This window comes from Calonectris borealis, chromosome 1 (genome assembly GCF_964195595.1).
Source record: "Calonectris borealis chromosome 1, bCalBor7.hap1.2, whole genome shotgun sequence".
Classification (NCBI taxonomy): domain Eukaryota; kingdom Metazoa; phylum Chordata; class Aves; order Procellariiformes; family Procellariidae; genus Calonectris; species Calonectris borealis.
The window spans coordinates 72,660,603-72,687,715 of record NC_134312.1 but is presented as its reverse complement, the minus strand read 5'-3'; the positions used below and the strand labels follow the sequence as shown (position 1 = coordinate 72,687,715).

General features: G+C 39.7%; 1 protein-coding gene across 6 annotated transcripts in view; it reads right to left on the bottom strand.

The window, feature by feature from the left end:
- Window positions 1-25,203, bottom strand: part of AEBP2 (AE binding protein 2) — a 56,609-nt gene extending 31,406 nt beyond the window's left edge. For 3 of the 6 annotated variants that reach the window (XM_075160195.1, XM_075160205.1, XM_075160215.1), the window contains exons 1-3: window positions 24,531-25,200; window positions 5,436-5,643; window positions 2,152-2,259 (exon numbers count right to left, since the gene is read on the bottom strand). In XM_075160195.1, the coding sequence (XP_075016296.1) occupies window positions 2,152-2,259; window positions 5,436-5,643; window positions 24,531-25,171 (957 nt within the window). In that variant the 5' untranslated portion in view covers window positions 25,172-25,200. Of the gene's footprint in view, window positions 1-2,151; window positions 2,260-5,435; window positions 5,644-24,530 lie in introns of all 6 variants that reach the window. The other 3 variants (XM_075160221.1, XM_075160229.1, XM_075160186.1) reach the window with 2 other exon arrangements.
- Window positions 25,204-27,113: the final 1,910 nt, after the last annotated feature.

The window sequence follows — 27,113 nt, the reverse complement described above, 5'->3', positions numbered from 1 at the left end:
ATTTGCTCCAGTTTTGAATGACTGCCGTAAAACAATTAGTAATGGCTGTTCTTGGACTGATCAAGGCTAATATCTAACACTTTCCTAAGTGTTTTTGTATCACAGCAGATTTCAAAAGCTTGTAAAAGAAAAGGGAGGAAAGGGGGCTAGTTAATTAATAGGTTGCTATCACAGACACTTACATACTTGGCTACCTCATGTGAGCCCTGAAGCCTATATTCAGCATAAATGACAGGGGAACAAAAGATGTTACAAAATTCTACTCAGACCACAATTATTCTCCATTCAAAGCCCCCAGGAACAGATTGAGAAATACAGAGATAAAAAACAAACAGAGAGACTGAAGACAACAGCAGGAAAAAATGCTGAAGTGACACACATTAAGCCATAATGATTAACTACTTCAATCCTAGCCTGTGTCTTGTTCTTTTCCTTAGCATGACCAGAAAGTAGAGAAAATCAGCTGGTGAAACAACACATATTTAACACAAGATGATTATTATCAGAACTAATTGTTTTAGATTTTAGGGCTTTAGCTGTAACCAGCCTAGCCAAAAAACTGGGATACCAACTTTTACTGACTCTGACAACTCTACTCTGACAGACTCAAAAGTACTACTGGTATTTCTGAGCTATGCCCATCTCTTTTAAACCCAATGTCTCTAAAATTGAGTTTCTTATATCTAGACCAGATAAGTATACAAATTGCCCTACTGAAAGATTTTCCTTCAAGACCAAAGCTTGTCATTATACTTTAAGGTATATAAAATATTTAATTCCAAAATGAGAAGACCTAAGATACAAGTTTCCTCTGATGACTGTTTGGGTGGGGTTTTTTTTTTATTTTATTCACGGATTAACACTTAAGATTAGATCAGCTGCTGGAACAATCATCTCTGCAAACGTTCAGGGATCTAAGATCCTTATGGTACGCTTCCAAGAGCATGCTAACCTTATTCCTTTGAACAGAGGGTATGATAACCTCAAGAGCAAGTTTCCTGTTGTTACTCACTCTCTTAGTCAGAAATTTTCAGACTAAACTACACAGTTCAGTATGGGAAAAAAACTTTTTTGATTTTTTTTTTATTAAAAAACTTTTTCACCTGCAACGCACTATTTTTAGTTTCTAGGTTTTGAATTTAGTTTTGTTTTCTATCACAACTACTGTTATAAGCTGTGCAGGAAAAGTAACTTCTGGAAGACATCACTGTAACAGAAAAGTATTTTTTAGTAGTAAAACTGCCTTAAAATAACAAAAAAGTAAAAAAAAAAAGCAGATGATATTACCTGAGAAGAAAGAGAGGAGGGGGGAGTGGAGAAACAGTGACTAAAACTTGGTGGGGTTGGGGGTGTGGGAGAGGAAAGCATAAAATGCTGCCTACACTTAATAAAAAACCCTAATTCATTTTCATATCCTACATGGAAGGAGAACTTCAGTCTGAAGTAGTGTGGGTGGGACTTACCATCAAGTGATCCAGGACTGACAGCTATGAACTGCCCCAACTGTATCCATAACAGGATGAAGCAACTCATTAATAACGGATTGGTGGATATGGGAATGATAAACACTACTATACCTAGAATTGCAGGTACAGATTAGGGGGAGAAAGAAAGAGAAGGTTAGAAAATACTATGCAGGAAATACAGTCAGCCCAACGGTCCTGCATTCCTGACTTCCTTATTATTCTCAGAGAGGTTAACCATAAATAGCCACTGACTGTTTCAACCAAATTTTGTTAACAAAACCAGCTCTTATTCAAGCACAGAATGTACACCATCAGGCATGATCCAAAGTTTCATGTGGAAGTGTAAAGTATTGAGGCAAAATATCTCACTGTTACAGTGTAAGCAGCTCAACTGGAAAATGCACAAAAAATTGAACTTCAGCACTATTTAGTTTTAGACTCCCCTACCATTTATAGATTAAAAGAAACAGGGATAGAGAAGCAATAACGGTATCTTCACCTGTTTTCATAACAGAACAGGACCTTTGGGCACAATTATTGCAAAGACGAAGGCTCAGCTCATCAGTATCACTGGATACTTTTTAAGAAATCCTCCTGTGATGGCATTTTTCAATTAACGTATCAGGAAAAAATAAATAGGATCTCTCTTAAAATAAGGGATTATATATCTTACAATGAACCTTACCTTGAAAGGTTTGTCCCCACTGTGTGTCAGCATATGCCTCTGCAACCAACTTTGACTTGTTGAAGGTGTATTATATACTTTGCAACCTTTCCACAAGCAAACAAACACCTAATAGAGTAAAAATGTGGTAAGTTTACACAAGTCAAAGAAAACAAGTAAAAAAAAAAAATAATCAGATTAGCAAAGAAGCCTGTTTTCACAATACAAAGTATTCAAAGAATTTTGAACAATAACCATTTATTTTGCAACATACTTCTCATATCTCACCAAGGAAAAAATAATTACAACCACAAGTATTCAAAAAAGCAGGTCACCGGAATAAAATATCAAAAACCAAATGCTCCTGCAGATAAACACAATCAAGAGCCACAGCATCCACTGTAAGGAGTTTGTGTTTGCACTCAATATCTGTATCTACCAGATATTAAGACAGAACATTTTTAAATGACAAATTTACATTTTCTGGGTAGCAGATATAGAAATAAAATCATTTACTCTCATAAGCAAGTAATAATTTTATTCTTTGAGCATGAAAAAGTAAAAACTTTTAATTACAATATAGTTGTTTTATATTATGGAGTACTGGATACTCTAGTTAGGGCCTTATACTCAATTCCTAATGAAGAAAGTTACAATTTTTCATAGGGTTCGAAGTCTATGCATGTTTTGTGATTCCAGTGTACAGATCAGTCACATGCACAATAGTGCATTAAGGGGAGTAGAACTTACTCATGCTGCTTTTCTCTCTCTCCTCTCATGTGTGTCTCTACAACTGAGAAAATAAAAAAAGCTCAATGAACTTGCCTTTCATTAGAATTTCCTCAACAGGTCTGTGTGTGAAGAGAGGTATAGCCCTGATTTGTAGCAGCAAAATACAGTCCCCAGGAATAGCATTGTCCATAATACAGGTTTTCAGAACTGCAGGAAATTAATTGGATTTGAGTTTCTTGTTCTCTTTTGGAGATTAAAAAACTCAATCTTCAAAAAGACTGTATTTTCAAAACAAAAGAGCAGCCGCAGCAGTGCTATGCTCTTGCTTTATAATATATAGATAACCCAGCTTACTAATACAAAGCTGGAAAACCCTGCATGTCTGTATGACTGATCCAGATTTACTGACACATAAGGCCTAACCCCCTAAACCTTTAATATCTGCTACTCCTCAGTTTTCAGATCCCCCTGAAGCCACAGAATTGGAATTTCCGAGATTCCTGGCTCTGCAACAACTCCGTAACTGCCCCAATATTTTCAGCAGCAATTGCAGACTGCAGGGCACTCAGCAAAGGAGTACTACTATGAAACCACAGATTGTGAAAATGAAATCTGTCCAAAAAACAAGCACTTGGTTTTACAACAACCCACCAGAAGGCCAGGCAAGGCTTCTTGGGAACCCTTGTCAAAAGGCTGAATCCAAAATATTTCTGAAAAAAAATTTCTGGGAGGTAAAACTATTTTGTCAAAACTTTCTTGGGCTCTTCATGGATCTATCTGGTTTGGTTTGGAGCCATTATCTCAGTATTAGCTTGAAAATACACATTTTACCATACAAGGATGCTTATCGCATTGCTTTTAAGTTCTCAGTAAGCAGTTACTACTCCCACTTTTCTTCAAATTTATAGTCATTGTAGCTGTGTAATATCTGAAATCCAGACAAAACCACAAGAATATAATTTCTAACGCCACTCAAACACCTCACCAGTAGGTGGCAGACAAATCCTTGAAACAAACCAGCCAGAATCAGTCCCCTTCCACAGCATCAAGTTGAAGAACTTTTCAAAAAATAAACAACTCCCATAGGGGGATAAAAAGTGTGAACTGAACGCAACAGTTATCAGACACCTGGTGCCTCCAACAAGCCCTCTCAGAAAGACAAATACAGTCTAACATTTTCTAAATAAAAATATCCACAAATCATGTCTTATGGAATCTAAGTGAACAGAAACACAATACAAAATAAACCAAACTGAAAAATCTTCCAGTCTCTTTTTAAGAAACGAAAAGGGGCCATGGATGGGATAACAAAGATCCCCGGAGATGCAGTTACATGAAAGCCCACAGGATACTGATACATCTCATCCATTTCATTGTTTCATCCTGAATTCACATAACACTTTTATAAACCTACGAAGTGAACTACAGAAATCATCTCATGGATGGCTAAAAAGCCAGCTCACTGGATGGATGATTCTGCTTAGAGCTTTGAATGAAAAAAGTCACCAAATACGAAGCTGAAAGTTCAATCATACCAAAAAAACATCAACTAAATACAACCAGAGTCACGGCTGCCTCAGTAACACAATTACATAATAAATTATTTAAGGTAATGCAAATTAGCATTTTATTCAAGTCTCTTATTCACTCAAAATAAAGTGTAATGGCCTAACATTTTACTTCTGGAGAAGTGACAGGACAAAGTCAAAAGATAATGACTATTCTAGGTTAAGATTTGGTATTAGTTCTCCAAGAAATTAAAGAGCTACAATATACAGTGCTGAAGGCAGGCAGATTGCTTGTGTTTGATGTAAAGGTAGTTTACATGACATATTCCAGGCATAATTTGGGAGTTTGGGGAGGGACAGGTAGTCAAGTACAGAGTTGAAATTACACTACTGGAAGATGTTTTGAAGCATTAAAATTGTGAGAACAATGGAAATTGCATCATTTGAAAAGGGATTAGACTGAAATATACGTTATTATGTATGTACCTCAATTTAAAAAAAAAACAACCTAGATGCAGTTATATTGAAGGTATACTTGCCATCAGTACTACAGACAGAGCTGTTTTGGTAAGACTTTGTACTCTCAAGTCAATGAGTCTTACATCTTCCCTATCATACATTCTGTATATATTTTACCTCTAGTGATACTAGATACATTTGTAAAAATAATCAAGATATGACTTCACCTGAGTTCACATGCAGTAACACGTACACTAATAGTTTTAAGAAAATGAATTCCAAGTATAAGCACTTAAAAATATACCAACAGCTTCAGGATGTTGAGAAGTTAGCACACTTATCAAAAACCTGATAGCTCCAAATCATTTATTAAAAAGAACTTACTACATTCTTAAAGTTAGGCATTCAATTAAAAACACAGAATACCAAATCAAGTGAACTGTGCAACAGACACAGCTGAATGCCTAATACCAGACTGCTGAAGGCCCAACCTTACTTGCCACTAGCTACAGAAATGATACTTTAAAACATAAAATTTGCTACTGTCATTAAAGAGTAAAATATGGGCAACTAAGAAAGAGGAAGAAAACAAAAAGTAACACCAACCCCTCCTCGTTGACCATCCACATGTATGGAGCGAATGTGATCTGCCAAATCCGGGCTGGAGCTGAAGCAAGCATGGCAATGGTCCCAACAACAGTTATAAGCAATGCTTTTTGCAGAGGAGGCAGGAACTCCCTGTCCATTCATCATAACTGGAGTTGAACGCCCACTGGAAATTGTGCTGTCTACATCCATAATAGTGCTGCTTATGCTGCAAGACAAAAAAAGAGAAAGTTCGTATTTGTTGCACGTTAACAGAACAAATAAAAATCATAGCTCTTTGGAGTTTCGTTTCAGATATATTTAGACAGATTGAAAGGAAAATCTTACATAAACTTACTATTTATTGTGGCTCATCACCTTAACTATAACAAATGTACAGTCAGGAAATAGCTACTATTACTCAACAGTGTAACATCTTCTGGACACTGGCAACAAAAGGGAGGGATGGAAAATTCTCCCATTCACTGACTTGTCAGAAAATTAACTCTCATGTGATTAACACAGTCCTTTTTAAGCTACATTAAACAGGCATTCATTATTTTTATTTCCCAGGAGAGAAGAAAAGGAAAAAGAAAAAAAAAGGGAGGGGAAGGGAAAAAAAAAAAAAAAGGCATGCTGGGTCAGACCAGAGATGTATCTGTCCCAGCACCCACCGCTAACACTAGATCCTTAAAAAGAATACAGCAGTGAAGTTCTATAGAAGGTTTAAGGTACTCCCACACTTGCCCCAGCACAGTGTCCATCACATGCATGGTCTAAACTAATGCTTTTTGTTTTGGTTTGTTGGTGGGTTTTTTTGTTTGTTTGTTTGTTTTTTAAAAAACTTTCCAGAGAAGCCAGCAGCAGCAGTGGGAATACGTGGCCAGCAGGGGTCATTTTCATCAGCTTTTCTGCTCTCTATCTTGGCAGATACTGAGCCAAGTATCAAACTGGACCACAAAAAAACTGCAGAGTGTGCTCTTTCCATGTATAAGCAAGAAGTATGGAGATCGATGGATGTTCTTCCTGGATAAACATTAAATAGCTACTGATGTACCTTTTTCTACCTCGCAAACCTGTTCACTGCCTTTTAGGACCTTTACGTTTTTGTCTTCCACAAATCCACAGCATTACAGAACAGCTCATCTTTGAAAGGACCTCAGAAGATCAGGTGGTCAAATCTCCTGCTCAAACAGGAGCAAGTGAGATCAGATTGCTTGTGGTCTTGTCCAGTTAAGTTGTTAAGGGGTTTTTTCAAAGGCTGGAGTTTCTGCTACCTTTCTGAACAATTTTCTCAATGTCTGATTAACCTCTTTGTGGAGGAGGGGGAAAATTTCCCAACATCTCATCAGAATTTCCAGTGTTGCAACTTCTGTCTGTTGCCTCTCATCCTTGGCACTGTCAGCTTGAAATGACTCTGGCTCCTCCTTTGCTAAACCTCCCTATCAGGTCACTGAAAACAGCAATAACCCTGCCCTCCTTATCCTAACACTGAAGAAACCCAATCTCTCAGCATCTCCATGTATAGCATTTGCTTCAGCCTTCCAACCGTCTTGGAGACCCTCCACCAGATCCTCTCCAGTACATGAGTATCTGGGATGAGTCCCAAACTGGACACAGTAATCTAGACATACTCTTAATGGTGCCAAGTAGAGGTGAAGAATCACCTCTATTGATAGTATAGATACACTTTTAGTAATACAGCCCAGTATGCAGCAGTAATTTTTACACAGGTGTCTTTACATATTCTTCTGAGCAAAATGCAAGGAGAAAAAAAAAATCTAATTATATTACTTTGAAGAAAGAAAATAATAATTTTCTATTCAGCTCTACATAATATTTATAATTTTCTAACTTATCATATCCCTCTTCTCCCCCACCTCTTACACATAATTACTATTCTAAAGAATTCTCTTTTAAAGGTATAGGTTCCATTCTGTATTTTTGACCATCACTGGTTACATACCTATTATTGTTCTATTACACATTTTGAGAAGGATGAAACAAAAACCACACCATTATTCAAAATTTGAAGATATCATTGCTCTTTTGCTCTAAAAGCCTTTACTAGCAATTTCTCACATTATCTGTATCTTTTTTATTCACTACTGTGCTAGCAGTTTTCTCCTGTGATAGATTTTGAAATCATCATAGATATTTGCCTTGTTTAGATTTCTAGCCCTCACCCACCATATGGATTCCACTGCATTTATCAACATAAAGTGTCTTGCCTTAGTCAAAATAACAGATTCCCTTTAGCAATGCTTTCCAGTTAAGCTTTAGTTCTAAGTACCCCAAGTAATTTGGTTTCGTGAGCAAATTCTGATCTGAGAGATACTAGCAAGGTAGCATTTATGAAAACGCTGACTACCTTATCCCAAGTGCAGATCCCTTAAAAATCTTCTTCCAAGCCATTAGTCTCCTCCTATTATTAAAATTGACCAATTATTCTTAGGCCTTTGTTTTCCAAGTTAAAAAGAAAGTTTTAGAGACCATCTCAACAGGTTTTTTTGCTTTAATAAAAGTATATCAAATACATACTTCTTAAATGCTATACAAACGCCACATGCTTTTTTTTCCCCTCCCAATATCAAAAAAGATCTGACAATTTACAAGGCATGCCTTCTACTCATGAAAGTCATACGGGCTCTTTGCTGCTACACAGCATTTTCCCATGTGCCCACTATTTTTATTTTCTTCCCTTTCTATACCCTGAATACACACAGCTTTCCATGATCCCTCCCCATCTCCCCCTTCTCACCCCCCCAAAGTAGTCTCAGTTCCTTTCATGACATACAAGCTCACAATCCGTGACTAGCAAATAAAGAAAAGGTGGCCAACAGAAGCATATAGATATGGTTTTAAATCTGTTCCATATTGCTGCCCTTCCCAAAAAGCTTATTTTATATTCACCAGAAACTTCCAAGAAAATGCAACTAGCACTGAGCTGAAGCTACCAGTCCCAACAGCATTAACAGCCACTAACTACAACTACTGGTAATAGTAGTTTAGGATCCCTCTAGGAAATTGTCAGAAGCTTGAAGTGCAAAATATGTTGCAAGCAATCCCAATTTTTCCACCATGCCAGGCCCACAATAGATGCAACTAGGGGACTGACATCCCCCCCTTCCTCAGCTGATGCCTAAGCCAAAAATTATCCCCAAAAGTAAAATCTGTAAAACTGTGTTATAGTAGCAAAGTTTACCAACAGGATGATAGGAAAATTGAATAAATAATTAAATGTGACCCCACACACACCTGAGTTTGAGTTATCCAAATACAGTTTTCTCAAAATCAGTACTTAGAAGTAGGTTTGAATGCATACAAGATGGCATATAGCCTGACCACTTCTGTCACATACAGTAATGTTACACAGATCAGTGGTTTCAACAGGAAGTTGCTTAACCAAGGATGGCAAAGCACTGCAGATACGGCACTCATGAAACAGCTGCCTCAGACCATTTCATGTGGATAAGTAACCCTAACTTTGTCACAGCTGAAAGGTACCAAAGTACAGTACTTACTTTAAGTAGGAGCTCAAACTTCCAAACTATTTACAGTCAGTCTGAGTTTCTACATCTACTGACATTCTCAAAAACCCTACAAATAATCATAAACAAACTTCCAACTAAGAAGAGATATGGTGCTGGTGACCACAAGGATAGACTATGAAGGGATATTTACCACAGTTCTCTCAAAGGTTCCATGGTTTTACAACCTGGTCTTACCTGGGAAAGCAATGAGAAAACATAACCCAGAAAGAGTTCTGTGAAAGAACGGGGGGGGTGGGGGCAGGGGGCAGCGGGCAGAATTGTGCACTCATGCACGTGTGTGTGGTTTCTCCGGTTCACAGGCATCCAGTCTGGTTAATTTCTCTAAGCAGAGATAAAAAACCTCAAATTGATGAACCTGTAGCATGAGAGTTTATTTCATACTACAAATGCAATGCAACATACCTTGACCACCTTACGATACAAAATCACAGGTCTTTAATTTTACAGCCTAAGGAATGCAAATACTTACGCTTTTTTTTTTTTATATGCTGTCCTACCAGTAGAAAATTACTCTTGTTTTTGGAGAAAAAAATATGTAAAAGTCAACTAGTAATACTGATCTAGCAAAAGATATTCTGCTAAGTAGGGTTATTAATGACATGAGAAAACAATAACACTTAGAAAACTGATTTAGTTATAGTTTAAATGTTTGCTTGGTTTTGTTCTAATAGCCTAAGTGTTTGCTAAGGGCTAATAGATTAGAGTTGCATACACGATATCAAAATTTAGTATCAGAGGAACTGAAATAAAAAAAGGTTTCCCATAGCACTTAAGCCAAGTAGTAGCCTATAGAATTTCTTGTAAATTGAGAATGAAATGCTACTTTGGACTATGATTCTATAATCCATTCAAGACATAGTCTAAAAATGAAAAAAAGAAATGTAACTCAAATCTAGGTGAGTGATAACAGATCAGTATTTTATTTAACAGGGAACGCCTTCCTTTCTTCTAGTTTGAAGAACTTCATGTAAGACTAAGAGTACAGACAAATATTGCTGTAACAGACCTACTAGAGAAACAGATAAACTGCTTATAAAACAAAATGGCTGGGAGTCACACAACAAGAGATCACTGTTGGTTTTTTTTTTATGGTTCTCTTGATAGGCTCTGTCAAAATGCAAAAAACTTACTGCCCTGACACATTCCTTCTCTAGAAATAACCCATTAAATAAAAATGTAAAATGATTTTTTTTCTGTTTTCTCTTCTGTGCCTCCAGAACCAACATATTTCAGGTGATCAGGCGCCTCACCAGTACCAAGAACCTAGAATTAGTTTCTGTCTTTCTCACTCAGCGAGTTCTGGGTCACCCAGGAAAGAAGTAAGGCTGTGAAAAGAATCTGTGAAAGACCAGCAACATCCTGCCTCTCTGTCATAGTGCCCTGCACAGTTCAAGCATGTATATGTTTTCTCTAGTCTTCCAGACACAGAGAAAATATCAAGAAGCTTTTCAGAGAAAAGTTTTAGTATATATAGCATCAGAGAAGACACTGACTTGGGGGGTCCCTTGCTCTTGACCTGCCATTTCAAGATGAAGCAGAAAGACGATGGTAAGTTTTATAGTCAGAGCTGTGGCTGCTGCTAAGTCTGCAAAGACTTAACTGCAACACTGTTTTTGTTAGACCTGCTGATTCACCCACTTTTTTTTGTTTCTTGGGATTTCAGAAAGGGTGTGAGGGCAGGACATACAAGTGGGTAAGATGTGTGCACACAGTCCACCATCTTATCTCGTCTACTTCAGTCTTTTTCTGACCAAAAGAGTGGAAGCACATCAACTCAGGCCAAGAAGGGCTGGACCACTAAAATAGTGTCTGTGTATCTTTCAATCTATGAATGGGGCTTTTTAATCCAATCTGACTTTCTATCTGATGATCCAAGAGAGGGAAAAGTTCATTAACAAAGGGACGGTAGTAATGGAAATTACATCCTTCTGCTTTCTCATCTGAAATCCATAGTCTGTAAGTGGGAAAGTAATAATGTATATCAAGAGCCAAAAACAGAACCAATAAGGAAAACACAGACATTCTGGAAAACTACTGGTAACAAAACAAAGACATTGAAACAAATTTTTAGCTAAGTAAGTTCAAGCAAGTTTTTCTGCCTTTTTCTAAGCCCTTTTTCCCCAGCCAGGAGATCTGTGTAAATCCTGACTGCCACTATCAAAGCAGAATGACACGAGTAGAACTTAAGCGCTTGTGGCATTCCCCTATTGCTAGTGACAGACAGGTCTGGGTTTGCTCCCAAGCTGTAAGCAGGCTCCAGCTCCATTGTAATGGATCTATAGACCATAGCCTGATGAAGAACATTAGACATTTTAGTTTCAGAGAGTTCAACTCAGGGGTCATCCCAAACAATAGAGCATCAAAAACAGTCACTGCTGGAGAGAGCCTGCATACACAATAGCTGTTTTTAAGAAGCACCATTCAAAAGACTGACTAATTACTAAAATTTAAAACTGTTACAGCAAGCACAACATAGTCTTCGAGCTTATATTATCCCTACTTTCATCCTAATCTGAGCACCAGAATCAACTTGAAGTAAAAATGACAGCTCTAGAGGCAAGAACTGAATGCCTTTCTAAAATACCTTACTAAACCCACACCTCATTTTACCAAGCCTGCAAATACTGGCAAACAGTGCCTTCCAAACGCAGCAAGGTAGAACTGAAAACACGGAATCTTCTCAGAAGAGTCAGACCTTTTTCCCTCCTCCTACAATTTTTTCCTTCTACCAAGAGATCAAGAGCTTTGAAATGATACTGACATTTAAAGTGTTCATTATGCAACATTAATGCAAGCTTAAATAGAGGAATCATTACCTCAAAGGCACTGTTTCAGGTCTTATTTTTACCTGTACCTACTTTACCTGTAGCTAGAAATAACACATCTCCATAATCAAGGTGATCAAGATTTTTTTTAGCATAATTTTTCATGTTAAAAGGTTAATACCAGCACAATCTATACGTGCGTGTGAACCAAATGCGTCTGGCTGGTTAAATCCAGTCCAAACTGTATTTAAAAACAATCCTGAAACTGAAACAAAAAATAATAGCTAAAGACTTATAAGAAGTTGCAAGTCATTTTCACTTTATAGAGAACAAAAAAAAGTTCTTCTGGCATTTTAAGTCCTGGATAATTCTCTTCCTTTAAAGATCCAAGCAAAATTAAGCCACTGTTGGTGTCATGTAAATATGAATATTTTCTATAAGGAAAAAAAAAATCTCCAAATTATTCCCAATTTAAAATGCACAAATTTCAAACCACATAATTTACCACATGCACATTTGGGCACTAATTGTTGTGCACAGTTAAATGCAAATGAAAATATAACAAGCTTGTGATTTAATGCATTAAAGAAAATGGTGTATCGCACATCATTCCTGACACACGCTTGGCTCTCCAAGGAGATCAATTTCCTCACTATTGCAAGTAATCCTCTCCATTGAATTTAATTAATGGAATGCCAAAAATTTTTTCTTTCCCTTTTTTTGTTAATTTTTCAGAACAACAGACAAGAGGAGTCTAGAAGGAATATCAACAAAAACAAAAGAACAGCAGCATAATTTCATTTTTACTTTCCATGAACCCCCATTAGCAACTGTCCACTTGAAGTAATAGTAGAGCCAGGCACCTAACACATGCACGAAAGCCCAATCAATTTGCTATTATACTTTTAATGTCTGCTAAACATACTCCCTCTAGACCTTAACTGAAGTAACCTTCCCTCAGGCAAAATTCAGACCTAACAGATGGGCCTTATACCATGCCCTTGAGGGTCAACGAGCACTACTTTAGTCTGATCAACAGGAGCTCATTTCAGAGTTACAGTACCTCCACCGAGAATGCTTAGCTTCCAGCCCCCAGATGTTCAGTAGGTAAGCAATGGACCCAGCTGATTTCAGCTAACACCAAGGGAAACGACTGTGACAGATCCTGTAATAAATAACCTCATCTTGTAACGCATCAAATTAAAAACAGAGTTTTCAGTGAATGCACATTGTAGGGTTGCTAAAACCAACACTACTGAGTAGCGATCAAGCTGCACACTACACTAATGCAAGTGAGGAATCTTCAGAAACAGTTTCTTCTAAGTGATAATTCAGTCATAAAGCATTAAATCCACAGAAGATTGCCTCCAACTAGATGAAAAGCATAAATAACATTCAAGAATTCAAATACTACGAACCTCACTGGAAGTAGATGAATATTTTAAGGATAAAAAAAAATACCCTGCTAGTTTCTTTGGCTTTTACTTGTCAGTGAAATACCCTGCCATTTCTGCATGGAGCTTCAGCTATATTGTTCCAATCCATATGAGGGAAGCTTAAGAAAGAAACCTGAACTGTAACACTCAGACAAAACAAACTCAGAATAATGGAAACACTGTGAATGACAGTCATTTCTTACAGCAACTTCAAGGGTTAAAACCTAGAATACAACAGAAAAGCTTTTACAACATGGAAGACCAAATCACAACTAGGTACTAATCCCAAAAGAAAACAAACAGCATCAATCACAATCATTCAATTACAAACACCAAGTCAAAACAGAACAAAAATTGAAAGGGGGGGGGGGGAATTAAAAATTACATGCCTAGTGACATACCCCAGCACTTCACTATTTTAATTTCACTGGGAAAAGTCAAGAGTGAAAACAAAAACTTACAAGTTTCCCCATTACTCTCTTCTCTATTCCTTTCCAAGACAAGGGGTGGAAAACTCTGGTGTACAGCTCTGGCCAATGGACTAGTTCCACAAAAACAACAGACTAACTAGCAGTTTTACAGGTTTTGGTGGCCACCAAATTCGAAGTGATTTACACTCACTACTTCCTAATGCAATCAATGGTCGAGCAAGATAAATCCTCACAAAACTTGAAAATGATCAAATTATCAACCCTGAGCTCCCATCACTGATAGCAAGCTCCCCCATCTGTCCTAGGAATTTTATTTATCTTTTTTATAAAATCTCCATCGCTTCCAAATATGGGAGCCACTGTATCTTCTCCAAGAAGCATCACATGACTAACTTTTACTTTTTTACGTTCCACCCAGCAATATGAACTGCAGACCAAGGCTGCTAAAAACAGTAGGACAAATGTTGTTTCTAAGACCTAATAATTTCAATGGTACAATTGAACTTGATACAACTGATTAATAACAGAAATCGCTACATTGGCTCCTAAATGAAAGCAGAAGAAGAATAAATTCATATGTTTTTGTATTAAGATTTAACTTTTGCTGATCTTCACTGAATATTAAGCAAAATTTAATGCCAACCTCTTTATGAAGTTACTATCAGAACATCTGCATCAGGGTACCAGTATGCCATAAAATGCAGTGCTCAAGGCAACTATACGCAGGTGTCCAAGCAGATTTAAATTAATCTTTGCTTTATGCTCTTCAAATGATCATGCCAATTTAAAAGTGAGATTAAAAGAGATCCGAAGAAAAATGAAGAGTTCACAAAGCATGAGCAACCACTATAAGCCAGCAACAGAGCAGAAAAGTTTAACATTTGCCTGATCTTTTTTGTTCCTCTCCCCATCTTTGGTGAATTTGATATTTTATGATGCATCCACATTGGTAACAGATACATCCCCACTACTAAATTTCCATTATTTATCAATTTAATTCCCTAAATCAAACATTCATGTCCCACAGGCAAAACAGTTTGCCTTATTTTAATGGATGTAGTTTGATTGTGGCATGGAAATGCCATAATGCTTTAGAACTCCTACAGTTTCTTTTCATCTAACCAGCAAGTAATCCAGAGACAATCTTCAAAGTAGACAGAAAATAACTTCAACTACCCGCATTTCTAAGGTTTGGGGTTTTTTTGATGATTTTCCTGAGGAAACCATTTGTCTTTAATTTAAAGAGAAAGTATCCAAAATAATTTCATGACTGATAATGATCAGTTTCTGAATTCAGGAAAATCTACCATGAGTAAGAAAAAAAAAATAGTGTATGCGGATAAACCACCATCAAAACAAAAACAGAACAAAAACAGATTGCAGAACACTAAACGGCTGCCAAAGAGAAAGATAATTCACATGGCAACAAGAAATTAGAATACCTGGATGAAAACAATAAGCCAGAACTACATAAAGTGAAAGTTACCAGTGTGTTTCAAAGGCAGTACCTTCTGTTCACATCTGCTCTTGCAGCTCCTATCCACAAAGACCCCTGATATCAGACAACACAACTGACTCCATGGCTCTTCAGAAGCAAGGGAGGAAAAATAGGATAGGCAAAAATTGCATATGTTAGCAAAGTTACTTTGTGAAAATGAGGGATAATAAACTAGCAAGTAAAAGAGATAATACTAAAAAGTTAAGAGGGATAGAAAAGGAAAATAGCAGTGTTTGGTGGTCTAGCATTTTCTAGAAGCACCTTCAGGTTCTTGCTACCTTTAAATAAATAAACATTAAGGCAACTTCTAGATAAAAGAAAAAGACCATGATTTCCAGGACTGCATGATTTAAGAGAGCACCCACTCACTTGGAAGCACTTGTGCTACTGAATCACTCAGGCATTTTTTTGGAAATCAAACCTATGCTTTATACAGATTAAGTTACTCCAACAAAAACTTCTCAAAATGAACGAGACTCAAAAAGTATTCATAAATCAATTTTAAAAACAAGTCTGCAAAACTCTTTCTTGAATATCTATATAGTTATATGACTACTAAAAAATCAACATATTGGAAAATAAAAATGTCAAGGGAGAGAATTTTATACAGCGTGACAAGTGATAACATTAAAAAACTTGTTTTGAAATTCTTTTTGAAGCAGCAGCTTATTTTAGAGTAAAGCTACGTCTAGATTACATATAAATACCTAGAAAAGGGAGTAACACTGCAAACACTTCAGATTGATAATATAAAACCAGGGGAAGATAGAAAAGCTCTTCAAGATAGAGAAATCGAAGGAACTTAAAATAACAAACATGCACAGGAAACAAAACAAGTCTGAGAAAGTGTGTTATGAATCACCACCTCTCTAGAGCTGTTTCCACTCTCCTGGATCACTTACTTTGATTATTTAGATTGTTAGCCCTAGAATATTTGGGCTCATAATATTTACATAACACAAACCCAGCTTATTGCTGGATTTGTAGCATACAGAGAACAGGTAACACAATAAAGAAATTTGGAATGCCAAAATATCAGAAGAGCAGTAAGAAAGTAGAGTGGGTTAAACATGCATGCCTTGTGATATGACAGCACAAAGACTACATATGCAAAAGGATTACACAAATCAAGAAACTGTAAGTGGTTCTGCCTTAGAGATACAAATAAAACTGACTTTCATTTCTGGGAAACACATTATCTTTAACTTGATAATCTCCTTGGAAAGTTAGGGAACAGCAACAAGTGGTTCATAATTTTCAATCTTTACTGATAAAACAGTATGTTTACTAGCAGAGCTTAAAAGAAGCACAGAAGAAACATTCAGTCATTAAAGAACCACCAGAATTAATTTTTTTTTTAACTGTGCTTTCCATTCCGAGAACCATAATCAATATGAAGAGTCTTATCAGCAAGGGAAGTTAACAGCCTTCAGGCATAGTGTCAAGGAAATTCCACCCACTGTAACCATTACCCTCCTATTCTCCCATCCTCAGGATACCTTCCCTCACCCCCGCCTGCAAGACACAAAACTGAGAAAACAAGCAGAAAACAAAACAACCAAAGAGATGCAAAACTCCCAGAGGAGACTTAAAAAAACCCTCAAGTTTCAGTTACTGTCATGTTAGGTTCAACTTAATAGATAGGATAGCAGTCTATGAAGTAGCAGCTTTGCCTATTCGTACCTCAGTGAATAGTTGCTACTTCAAGTATTAACCAGGCATCAAAAGCAGAGAAACCAGCAAAGTAAAACTCCACTAATTGAGTCAATTCATAATAGAAAGGTCATAAATTAACGTCTGATTCCTGTTCTGCTGGACACTGAATTAACTACTACTTGTACAAATTGTCTAATCTACAACTTGGCATGCAAGTTAGCCTAAGGAAGTCTACGTAAAGACATGCCAATAGTAGTTTTATATCAACTGAAAAAAAAGTTTACATTTCTCGGTTTACTGTGTATACAATGAAAATATTTTCTTTGCGCCTTTAAGGTTTTTTTTATATTTGGAATCTAAGTTATGATTACAGCACAATAAACTAAAATGATCAAAATAAGGACTTTACTGCAATTTTACAGGGGAACTGGTAATTTGTACAAGATGCAGCATGGAACAACATTAAGATTAACAATAGGTGGAGATTCTTTATGCTGTATTCTTATTTAGGTAAAGTATATTTAATAAATTATACTACCACTATATGTGCCAATAATCTTGTCTTTACAAGTCTCTCAACTCAAACAACTTAGGTTCATTTCGCTCCCTCTGATACTACACAAGCTATTTGAATTACAGCACTCTTCTACAGTGCATCAGGATGACAACAGGACTTCCAAGATCATAACACATCTTTTGCTTTTCTATCACTATCAAATATCTTTGCATATACCTTAAGTAACCCTCTATTAAAGAAAGTATCCATTAAACATTAGCAACTGAAGTTTAGCAAAAGATACTTAAGATCTTAAATTCTAGAATAGAGAAGAAAACCAGATATGGGAAAGAAACTCCAGGTCTTTTTTTTTCTTTTTTTTTTTTTGCATTTTACCACTATGAAGGGAAAAAAGTACACCAGTATCTTGAGAGATTCCAAATTTTTTCCCCGATTATTTGTTGTTTTTTGGTTTTGCAAAATCACAATCTGAGAATTGTAAACACTATCTTAGCACATCATAAAACCAAAGATAAATAGCAAGCATAACATGGAATATTTATATTTCATTTTCTAAAACAAATTTATTTGAAGACATTCATATTCTAAACATGAACAACAGACAGAATGCATATAAAGTTATAAAAAGGAACCAGTTATATAGATAAATAACAAAACAAAGAAACCTCTACCTCAAAGAATCTTTCAAAACTACACTTTTGTTTTTCTGCAAATCGTGCCACCATATTTTTTTAATAGCAACTGGAAGAGTAGATATAACTTACTGTTCACACACAGGACTTCCTTACTCTCTTCTGTTCCCTTCTCCTGCACAAGTTAACTGGAGATTACATTCCCACCTGTTTCAAGGATTCCCTGCAGTTACGTGGCTCCTTTACAGCAGGGACCAATTTTTCACTTCCTTTGGGTTAAGCTCCCGCTTTTTCCTCACGCTATTAGGCATATCTCACTCTCTATCATACCAAAAGTTTTCTGTGTGTATCTCGCATCTCCCCCTTGCCAGAAACACCTATTCCCATCTCAAATGCTCCATCTGCTCCCTTCTATGCCATGTCCCACTTTCCTACCCAATAATAGACTGCTCTACAACTACCCCAATGCAATGGGTTCTAGGTGTACTTCCATATTGCTGTCTTCCACGCTAGCTCTGCATAGTGGTCATTACCCCAACATTATTCTCTAATTGGAAAAAAATTCTCTAATTTTTCAAAAAAGATGTAAATACATTAAAGCTATTGGAAAGCTGTGCAGATTTGAGTAAGGGTAGCTATGGTAGAACATTTCCACTGCATCATCCAAAAAAGTTAGTTTGATCTGTGACCAACTCCAGAAATGCATGATGTCAGATCTTTGCCAAATGGATGTTCAGGCTGCACATAACACCCAGTTTAACTTAACTGGAAAGTGGAATAGAAAAAAGAAAAGAAAAGAAAGAAAAAAAAAAAAGTCCAACACAGTTCTTTCCACTACTGCCTAGGAAATTCCCCAAAACAACCCACCAATCAAACCTCATATTCAGAAGTTACCAGACTTAATGATGTCACAAACTTCAACAAAATGCACGTAGGCCTGTGTGGATGTACAAATCCAACATAAAAGCAATACCATTTATCTCTTACACTGAATAGGAAAATATTTTTCTCAAATTCTATGAAGTATATTTACATGTTACTACAATAACTACAACAGCTCATTATACCAAGCTCTTTCATCTAGTTCACAAAAAGACCTCATGTTAACCACTCAATTATACCAACCAACAGCTTTAGTAATAAAGATACTCACGTACAAAATATCTGGGCTGTTTTGTCTTCCCATCAAAAGCTATTTTCTTCAGTGCCAGAAAGGCCTGAACATATGCATTACAAAAACAAGTGTTTTATTTTGCAATTTGAAAGCAAATAACAGCAGCAACAATAAATGCAGTCAGAAACACTGCAAATATAATTTTCAGCAGAATTTTGGAATCTCAAGTAATCTGCTATGTAGTCCATTCTGACACATCAATATTACACACACTCTAAAAAAAATATTTTAACGACTTAACCACCTTGCCATAAGTGTTAATGAATGATTCTTCACTTCCTGGATAGGAACAAGTGAGACTATGCAAAGAGAGGCCTGAAGCACTTTTTAATCTGGTCACATGGATACATGAAGCATACCTACTAGTACCATATGCTTTCCTGATTATATTTCAGATTTACCATTCTGCCTTCATAAACATCGCTCGCACAATTCACATGTCACTGCCTAGTCAATCTTGAAAATTCTTCACTTTTAAGAGTTTAAAAACTAGACAAAATAAAGATTGTATTTAAACCTTTAAATAACTAATATTTTAAAATCAGCATACATATTAAAAGTTGAGAAGGCCTTCATTTTAAACGAGATTAAAAACCTCAGCCTAGATCCTGGATTTTTCATGTCTAAATCTCTTATCTTTCAAACTGTTAGCTTCACACTGCCTCATTTCACTTGATAAAATGAACCTGACAATCAGGTTTATTGATTGAAAAGGCTTATTATTGAAAAACTTTTCTGAAATGTCTGTTTTCAAAACTGCTCTTCTATTATACAGGAACAGAATAATAACATTTCTAGAAGTATTCTACAAGTCTAATATGGTTAAGATAGCTAAAAGTTTCCTCGAGTATTATTGAGTATTCCTTGAGTCAGTCCCTCCCAATAACTGATTCTGTTGGTGAGTAACACAAAAAAAAAAAAAAAAGCCTTACAAGTTACATGAAAATTGCCTGCTCTGTGAAAAAGATGGACATTAATTAGTGCTGTGCCTGAGGGAAAGATTACTACACAGGTCCAACAACAACCTGTTACGTTTGGCCTACCAGCTAGTCAACCGGCACTTATATACCAATCAGCAGAACAGTTGATACCTCCAGCGGAAACATATTTTTTCAGTGCTTCTTGCCTAGTCAGTAAGAGAAGGGAGCAAAGGATAAACTGCTAAAGAAAGGTAAAGATGATGTAAGAACAGAAGACCAGGGGTAACTTCTAGGTGAGAGTACAAAGATGCAAGACAAATTCACAAGGATGAACAAAAAAAGCCCTTCATATACTTTACTACTTATATTTCTGCTAAACATCTTATTACAATTCCTAGATCTACCACTGTTCTCTAAATCAAACAAAAATCTGATAACGAAACTATTTCAGATTTAAATATACTTCCATAATAAACTTTCCAGTAAACAGTATTTAAATGATTTCAGTAATCTAAAACTAAGTCTTTGTAAGTAAATATTGTAGTTCAGCAGTAACACATCAGTGAGCTGCAGATGCATCTTCACTGCATTCAGATCAGCTGATTTATACCCAAATCCATGCATCTGCTTAGGTCTAGCTTCAGTACCTGTGGTCCAATGCTAAACCCAGTTACTGTGTTTATAGTTAATGGAACCATTATTTTTTCTTTGGAAGTCGTATCAAATGTTTCTCAGCATTGTAATAAGACTAGTTGCTCTAGAGAACCCTGGAGAAACATATCCATCCTTTCAGCCCATGTCTGAAGTCAGGGAAAGGCACAAGAAAACTACCAGCATTCACATGCTGATAATAGTCTTTGTTCTACCTGGAAATCTGGAGGATAACTAGACTTGAACGCAGCCTATTATTAATGAGCCAGCTGATTCGAGCTTGCTGAAAAGTTGTAGACAAACTTTAGCACAGTAGTGGGAACTTAGCACAATTCCCAGGAAAAACCCGGAATGAACACAGATCAACGAGATACCTACCAGTCCTAGAGTTATTGCACTCAATTCTCATTACTAATACCACTGAGCTGAAAATGCCACCTGGTTATCCTAGGTATCAGTTTGGGTTTTGCTTTTTGGTTTCTGGGTTTTTTTGGGGAGGAAGATAAATATGTTTTAACAAAGTACCAAGCCTGTCTATGTGCATGGAAATAGGTGGTTAAAATTCACCCTAAGTTTCAAGGCATCAATATTCAGCGTTATATTTGTTTCTTGTGTTGTTATGAATACTTACAAATTTCCTACAGTAATGCCCCAAATTATTTATTCTGTTAGCAGATACTCTCAAAATACACTCAAAATGTTAGTAATAGAAGTTGCTGAAGAGTAATTACATTTTGATCATATGCAAGATTTTCCTGTTCAGCTGTTTTATTTGTAATTTATTTTATATTTGATACCACTAAAACAAAAAACAAAGAGATAACACATTATTAATTGTTGAGAATGATAAAGACCATACACAGGGAAAGAGGAATTTGATCACTCATGGAATTCAGGTGCTCTCACCACACCCTCTTATTTATTCAAATTTTCTACAGAGGAAACAAGAAAAAAAATCCCAAGCCTAGGGGCATGATCTGAATGTTACCAAACCTGCCTACAGCAGGAGAATCTTTACCAAGTATACCCTTCTACCAGCTTCCTCTCGCTTAACCCAGGGACTGTACATTCAAGCATGTTAGTTCAATTTCTCTTTCCTTTTCTCTCTCTTCCCTCCCCCGGTAATCTTAGTCTACAACACATTGTGAGACGAGACACCAAATTCCTTAGGACTTCAGAGACGCAGGTAGCCAGCAAAGGTCATGAAGTACTGTACAATGTACTATTTCATGTAAGACATCAGTTAATAGATAGAATATCACTCTCTAATAGTTACAGAACTTAGATTTTAATCATTCACTGATTTGGTCAACTCTGCATTAAGTCTTTAAGGATTTTAATATATTATCATAAACCTGTACCTCCACCTGTAAGTCTAAACTGTTCCCAGCTCTTCCCCGGTATTTCACCATCCCAGCCCACATACTCTTTAGCTCTTCAGCATATCTCCTACCTTTTGCAACACTCTGCTTGTCTGTCTGATCACCTAAAAGGCATAAGATTGTGCTGCGACTGGCTTCCAAGCAGCAGCAATCATTTGGATCACTAGGTCAACCAAGTGACTTGCTGGACTACATGTAGCAAAAATAATAAAGCATTCTACCATGCTGCAGCAAGGAGTGCACACAAAATGAAATTTTCCATCACGAGGAATAACAAATGGCACTTTTGGTAGCATTGCTCTTTTCCTACCCAACTCAACAAGCAGGCTTTGAAATTACAGCACAAAATTCCCTCTCAGCACCCCACGTTTTCAGCCTGGAAGTTCAAGATAAAACTTTGCAAAGATTAAAAACAAGGCGCAGTCCTCATTTAAACCACTAAACGCAAGGAGTCCCAACTCCTGCAACTGAGTCTGTACCAATGGTACGGGAAAGAAGCAATGATGAGCACACACATAAAGATTTAACTGTGTGACTACAGCAAGAGAACCATGAGAACAATGACAGAGAAAGAAAGTAGCACACTAGCTCTGGAGTGCACAAGCAAGACATAATGACACTGTACTTCCAGAAAACCCCTGCAAGTTATTTCTGTTATTTCCTCAACCCACAAACTGACGTACACTCAGACAAGATCAGGATTAGATTTAGATTTTAATTTGATGAAAAACAAGAAACTATTACCTTAAGACTCCATTATGTACCTGTTGTTTTTCCAGAAGTCTACTCTCATACTTACGCGATTTCACGTAAAATCTTAGCTTTTGAAAAAGCAAAACAAAACAATCAAATAAAACCCCAACACCTATCCCCTCTTTCCACCTGGCACAAGTTTGGAAGAAAGAAAATGTGACTTCTATGAGTCTCAAAAGTCAGATAGAAACCAAAGAACTGAATTTTTTTGTCTCGTCTTCAGACTTTTAGGCCAACTACATGGTCTTGGGGAACTGACTCACCAGGGTTTTTGTTTGTTTGTTTTTAACACTTGAGGTTAGATCTAGTGATGCCCCATTTCTAAAATACAGGTGTTTGTATAGCTGCACAGAATTTGATCTAATATACATTCAAAGTACATTTCTGGACCAAACCACATAATTCTTCGCACTTAACAATGAAACTATCTTAAGAAAGTACAAACAAAATCGTAATTGTTACTTAACTGTAACTCTAACAGGGAAGTCTGATACTTTTTAATGCTAAACTGAAATAAAGAAATAGCACAGGTTTCTTAAACTATTTGAAAGGACTAATTAGTAAAGGGACCTACATCATTTTAAGACTGCTCTTATGTCCATTTTTCATCCTATTTTCAGTTTGTCAATTAAACCGTTGCACACAACATCCGAGAAAGCTACTCCATAAGCCACGGTCTTTCAAATGCTTGACTTATTAGGCTAAACCAGACCTGAAAGGTAGAATTCAACCTACCTGTGAGAATTCAGTTGTGCCCTTCCACAAGCTAAAGTCTTGGTAAAACCAGACGCATACCTTTAACACACAAAAACCTAAGAAATAATCTTTACCTTTACTATTACAGAACTCATCTAAAGATGACTTTGAGCCTCAAATTACTGAGCCTCGCTTAATACTGTGCATGCTTATTACTTGTGCACACCTAATACGGAAAAGCTGGTCTCCTTTTTAATTTAGTAAATTAGATTTTTTTCCCCCCTTATGCTTTAAGAGGTTACCACTCAGCTTTCTACCTCTCGTGCAGAGACCCTGGTGCGGGTGCAAGTAAAAACCACATCCACGGATCATTTCCCATCCTGAAGGTTTGGTACACCCCGCCTGTGCGTTAGCGCAAGACACAACCCTAAAGAATCCCAAAAGCACCGTCTGAAAAAAAAAAAAATCAGCAGCTTCTGAGGAAAGGGGCAACCAACTGCCGCCACCTGAACCGGCAGCGCCCCGTGCTCAGACCGCAGCGGGAGCCGCTCTGGGGCTCTCCGTAAAACGCCTAAGGGTGATGGCTGCAGCTCCAGCAGCCCCCACGCAGCCTGCCGCCCGGTACCGGGCCCGGGGGGAGCGCCCCCGCCGCTCCCAAAAGCAGCGGGCAGGCTTTCGGAGGGCCCTCGAGGAGCAGAAGCCGCGGCGGGGGCGGAGGGCCCGCCGCGCCGCCACAGGCCGCCCGCCGCCCCGCCCGGCACAAGTTGGCCGGAGAAACCTGTGGCTGCCCCCCGCCGCCGCCCTGACAGCCCCCGCGCCCGGGAGGGGGGCGAGGGGCGGCCGGCGCCCGGGGAAGGGGGGCCCCTTCGCTGCTGCGGCGGGGCGGGCGCGGGCTGGCAAGCCCCCCGGCGCTGCGAGGCGGGGAGGCGACCGGACATGGCGCCCGCCGGCCTCCGGCCCCGGGACCCGAGGGATCCCCCCGCTCCCCGGGGAGGGGCCGGGGAAGGGCGCAGGCGGCGGCCGCCGGCGGGGGGACGGGACGCGCACTGACCTGTCCTCCGAGTCCATGCGGCTGAGGGGCTCTCCGTCCGAGGACATCTCCAGGCTGCCCCGCCGGCCCCCCGACGTGGCGCTGCAGCTGCTGCTGCCGCTGCTGCTGCTGCCGCCGCCGCCGCCGGTGCCGTAGCCCTCGTCGCCACCGCTGGACACGCTGCTGGAGCTGCTCCCCCCACCGCCGCCGCCTCCGCCGCCGCCGCGGCCCAGCCCGTCCTCCTGGCTGCCCCGGGGGCCCTTGGGCTCCTCCTTGGCGTCGGCCTCGCTGCTGCCGCCGGGGCTCAGCGAGCGGGTCTCGTCGCTGCAGCAGCCGCTGCTCGTGCTGCTGCTCCCCACCAGGCTGCTCTCCTCCTCCTCGCCGCCCTCTTCCTCCTCCTCCTCCTCTTCCTCCTCCTCCTCCTCGTCCTCGTCCTCCCCGTCCCCGGCCTGGCTGGCGCTCTCTGGGCTCGGCTCCGACATGCTCTCCGCCTCGCCGTTCAGCAGCAGCAGCGACTCCGTCTCCGCCGCGGCCGCCGCCGCCGAGGACGAAGGTGACGACGAGGATCCAGCCCCAGCCTCCTCCTCCTCGGCCGCGGCGGCCGCCGCCTCGCCGGGAAGCAGCCCCTCCGGCTCCGCCATGTCGCTGCGAGCGGCCGCCATGGCGCCTGCGAGTCGCTGCGAGCGGAGCGGAGCCGAGCGGGGCCGGGCGCGCGCGGCGGCGGCGGCAACGGCGGGGGCGTGCGCGTGGCCCGTGCGCGCGGCCGCGCTCCCCCCCGCCCCGCGCTCCCTCCCCTTGCCCTTCTCACCCGCACAATCGCGCGGCGGCGCGAGCCGCAGAGAGGAGGGGCTCGGGCCGCCGCCGCACGCGCTACGGAACGCGCCTGGGCACAAAACTGTGGGAAGGGCGGAGCGGCGGCCCCTGGCGCGGGGTGCCGAGGGAGGCGGTACGCGGGAGGGGCGTTAACGGTCGGGCGGGGCGGGGCAGGGCGGGGGCCCAGCGGGGATCCTGGCTCGCTCCTAACGCCTCGCTTGAATCGCGTCATCGTTACTCACCGCGTCGGGGGGAAGAGCGGCTAAACGCTCATGTGCGGAGGGGAGTCCCGCAGGACGGGCCGGGAACGGAGAACGAGGCACTCCCGGCCAGGGGGCGCAGCCCCCGCCTCCGCACCGCCTCCCTCCCTCCTCTCCCCCCCCCGGGGAGAAACCCCGGCGGCGCAAGCGTCCTACACCTCTCAGCCTCGGCAGCCACCTGGCTGGTTCAGTCAGAAGCTGGGTCGTCTCAGGCCTACGGGGCTGCCGGAGGGCGGGGGGGAAAGGGACCGGGAGTCACGGCTGAGGAAAACTTGGTGACATTTGTATCCGTGAGAGGAAGACGGGGGTGGGAGGAGGCTGTAGGGACTCCGGAGCTGACTGGACTCGTAGTAACTAAAATAGGGGGGAAACGGAATACAGAGCTTACGAGAAAGGGAGAAACGAGGCTCCTCAGCAAAGAGAGCTACGGGGTGCAGGTCACGATGTGACATTACCCAGTGAGAATTGTCAAAAGGCGAGCTCAGCTGAGACACAAAGGAGACAGAAAAAGGTTTTCAGGGAAACTGACAAAAAGGAGTGAAAAAGGCGCGCCATACAGTGAGGGGAGAGAGCAAAGAGAACAAACTGGCCTTAAACCTCCATTTGCAGTAGAGAGGCATGTTGGCTGCAGGGCAAAAGCAGTATGACTAAAGGGGAATGCAAAATATAGATGACTGCATTTAAATGGAAGTAAAACCAAAGAATTTGATGTACCAAAACTGGGGAAATTGGTTATTTTTTCTCTCATGAACCTAAATTCGGTTCTGGAGGCATGGGGTTAGTGAGTTTGTTGAGTTGGGAATTGTGCCATCTGAAAAAAAACAGCTGTGTTTGTGTAGAAGGGGAAAGGTGAAAGATAGCTGAACAGAATTATTGTCAATCATATACGAGACTTCAGAACAAATTATGAAAATTAACGTCAATAGTAATGTAAAATGGGATAAAGTTGACTAAAGGTAGATCATGCCAGACTAACGTGACAGGCTTTTTGACACGGGTCTTTTCTACACGGACATCAAGAAAGCGTTTGATAAGTTGTCATGTGGAAGCGATTAGCAAAAGTTTATAGGATGGGGATTTGCAGTAGAACAGGAAGGTGGGTAGAATCTGAACACAGAGATGAAATCAGGTATTTTCACAAATTATTGGAGGGATGAAGAGGGTAATTGAAAGCATAAAATGCTATTCCCCATGGATTTTAAATGTCATATATACATCTGTCAGTCTTTACCCAACTCTTACAGAGCTTGCCACATTTAAAAAAAAAATCGTGAAGCAGTGGTAGTTTAGTTTAAAAACAAACTGCAAAACACAGAACCACAACTCAGTCCAGAAAAACATTGTGCATTCTGCGTAATAGGAAGAACATCACCAATTCAAGTTACAGCAGGCGTATCTGGCATCTCCACAGAGATCCTAGATTCCAGAAGACGTTAACTGCGTAGGATTAAAATCTGGAAAGGGTGCTCCTAAGACCTGTGTTAGCGTAGCTGGAGATGGCTCCCAGCCCATCAACAAACGTAGTTGTTAG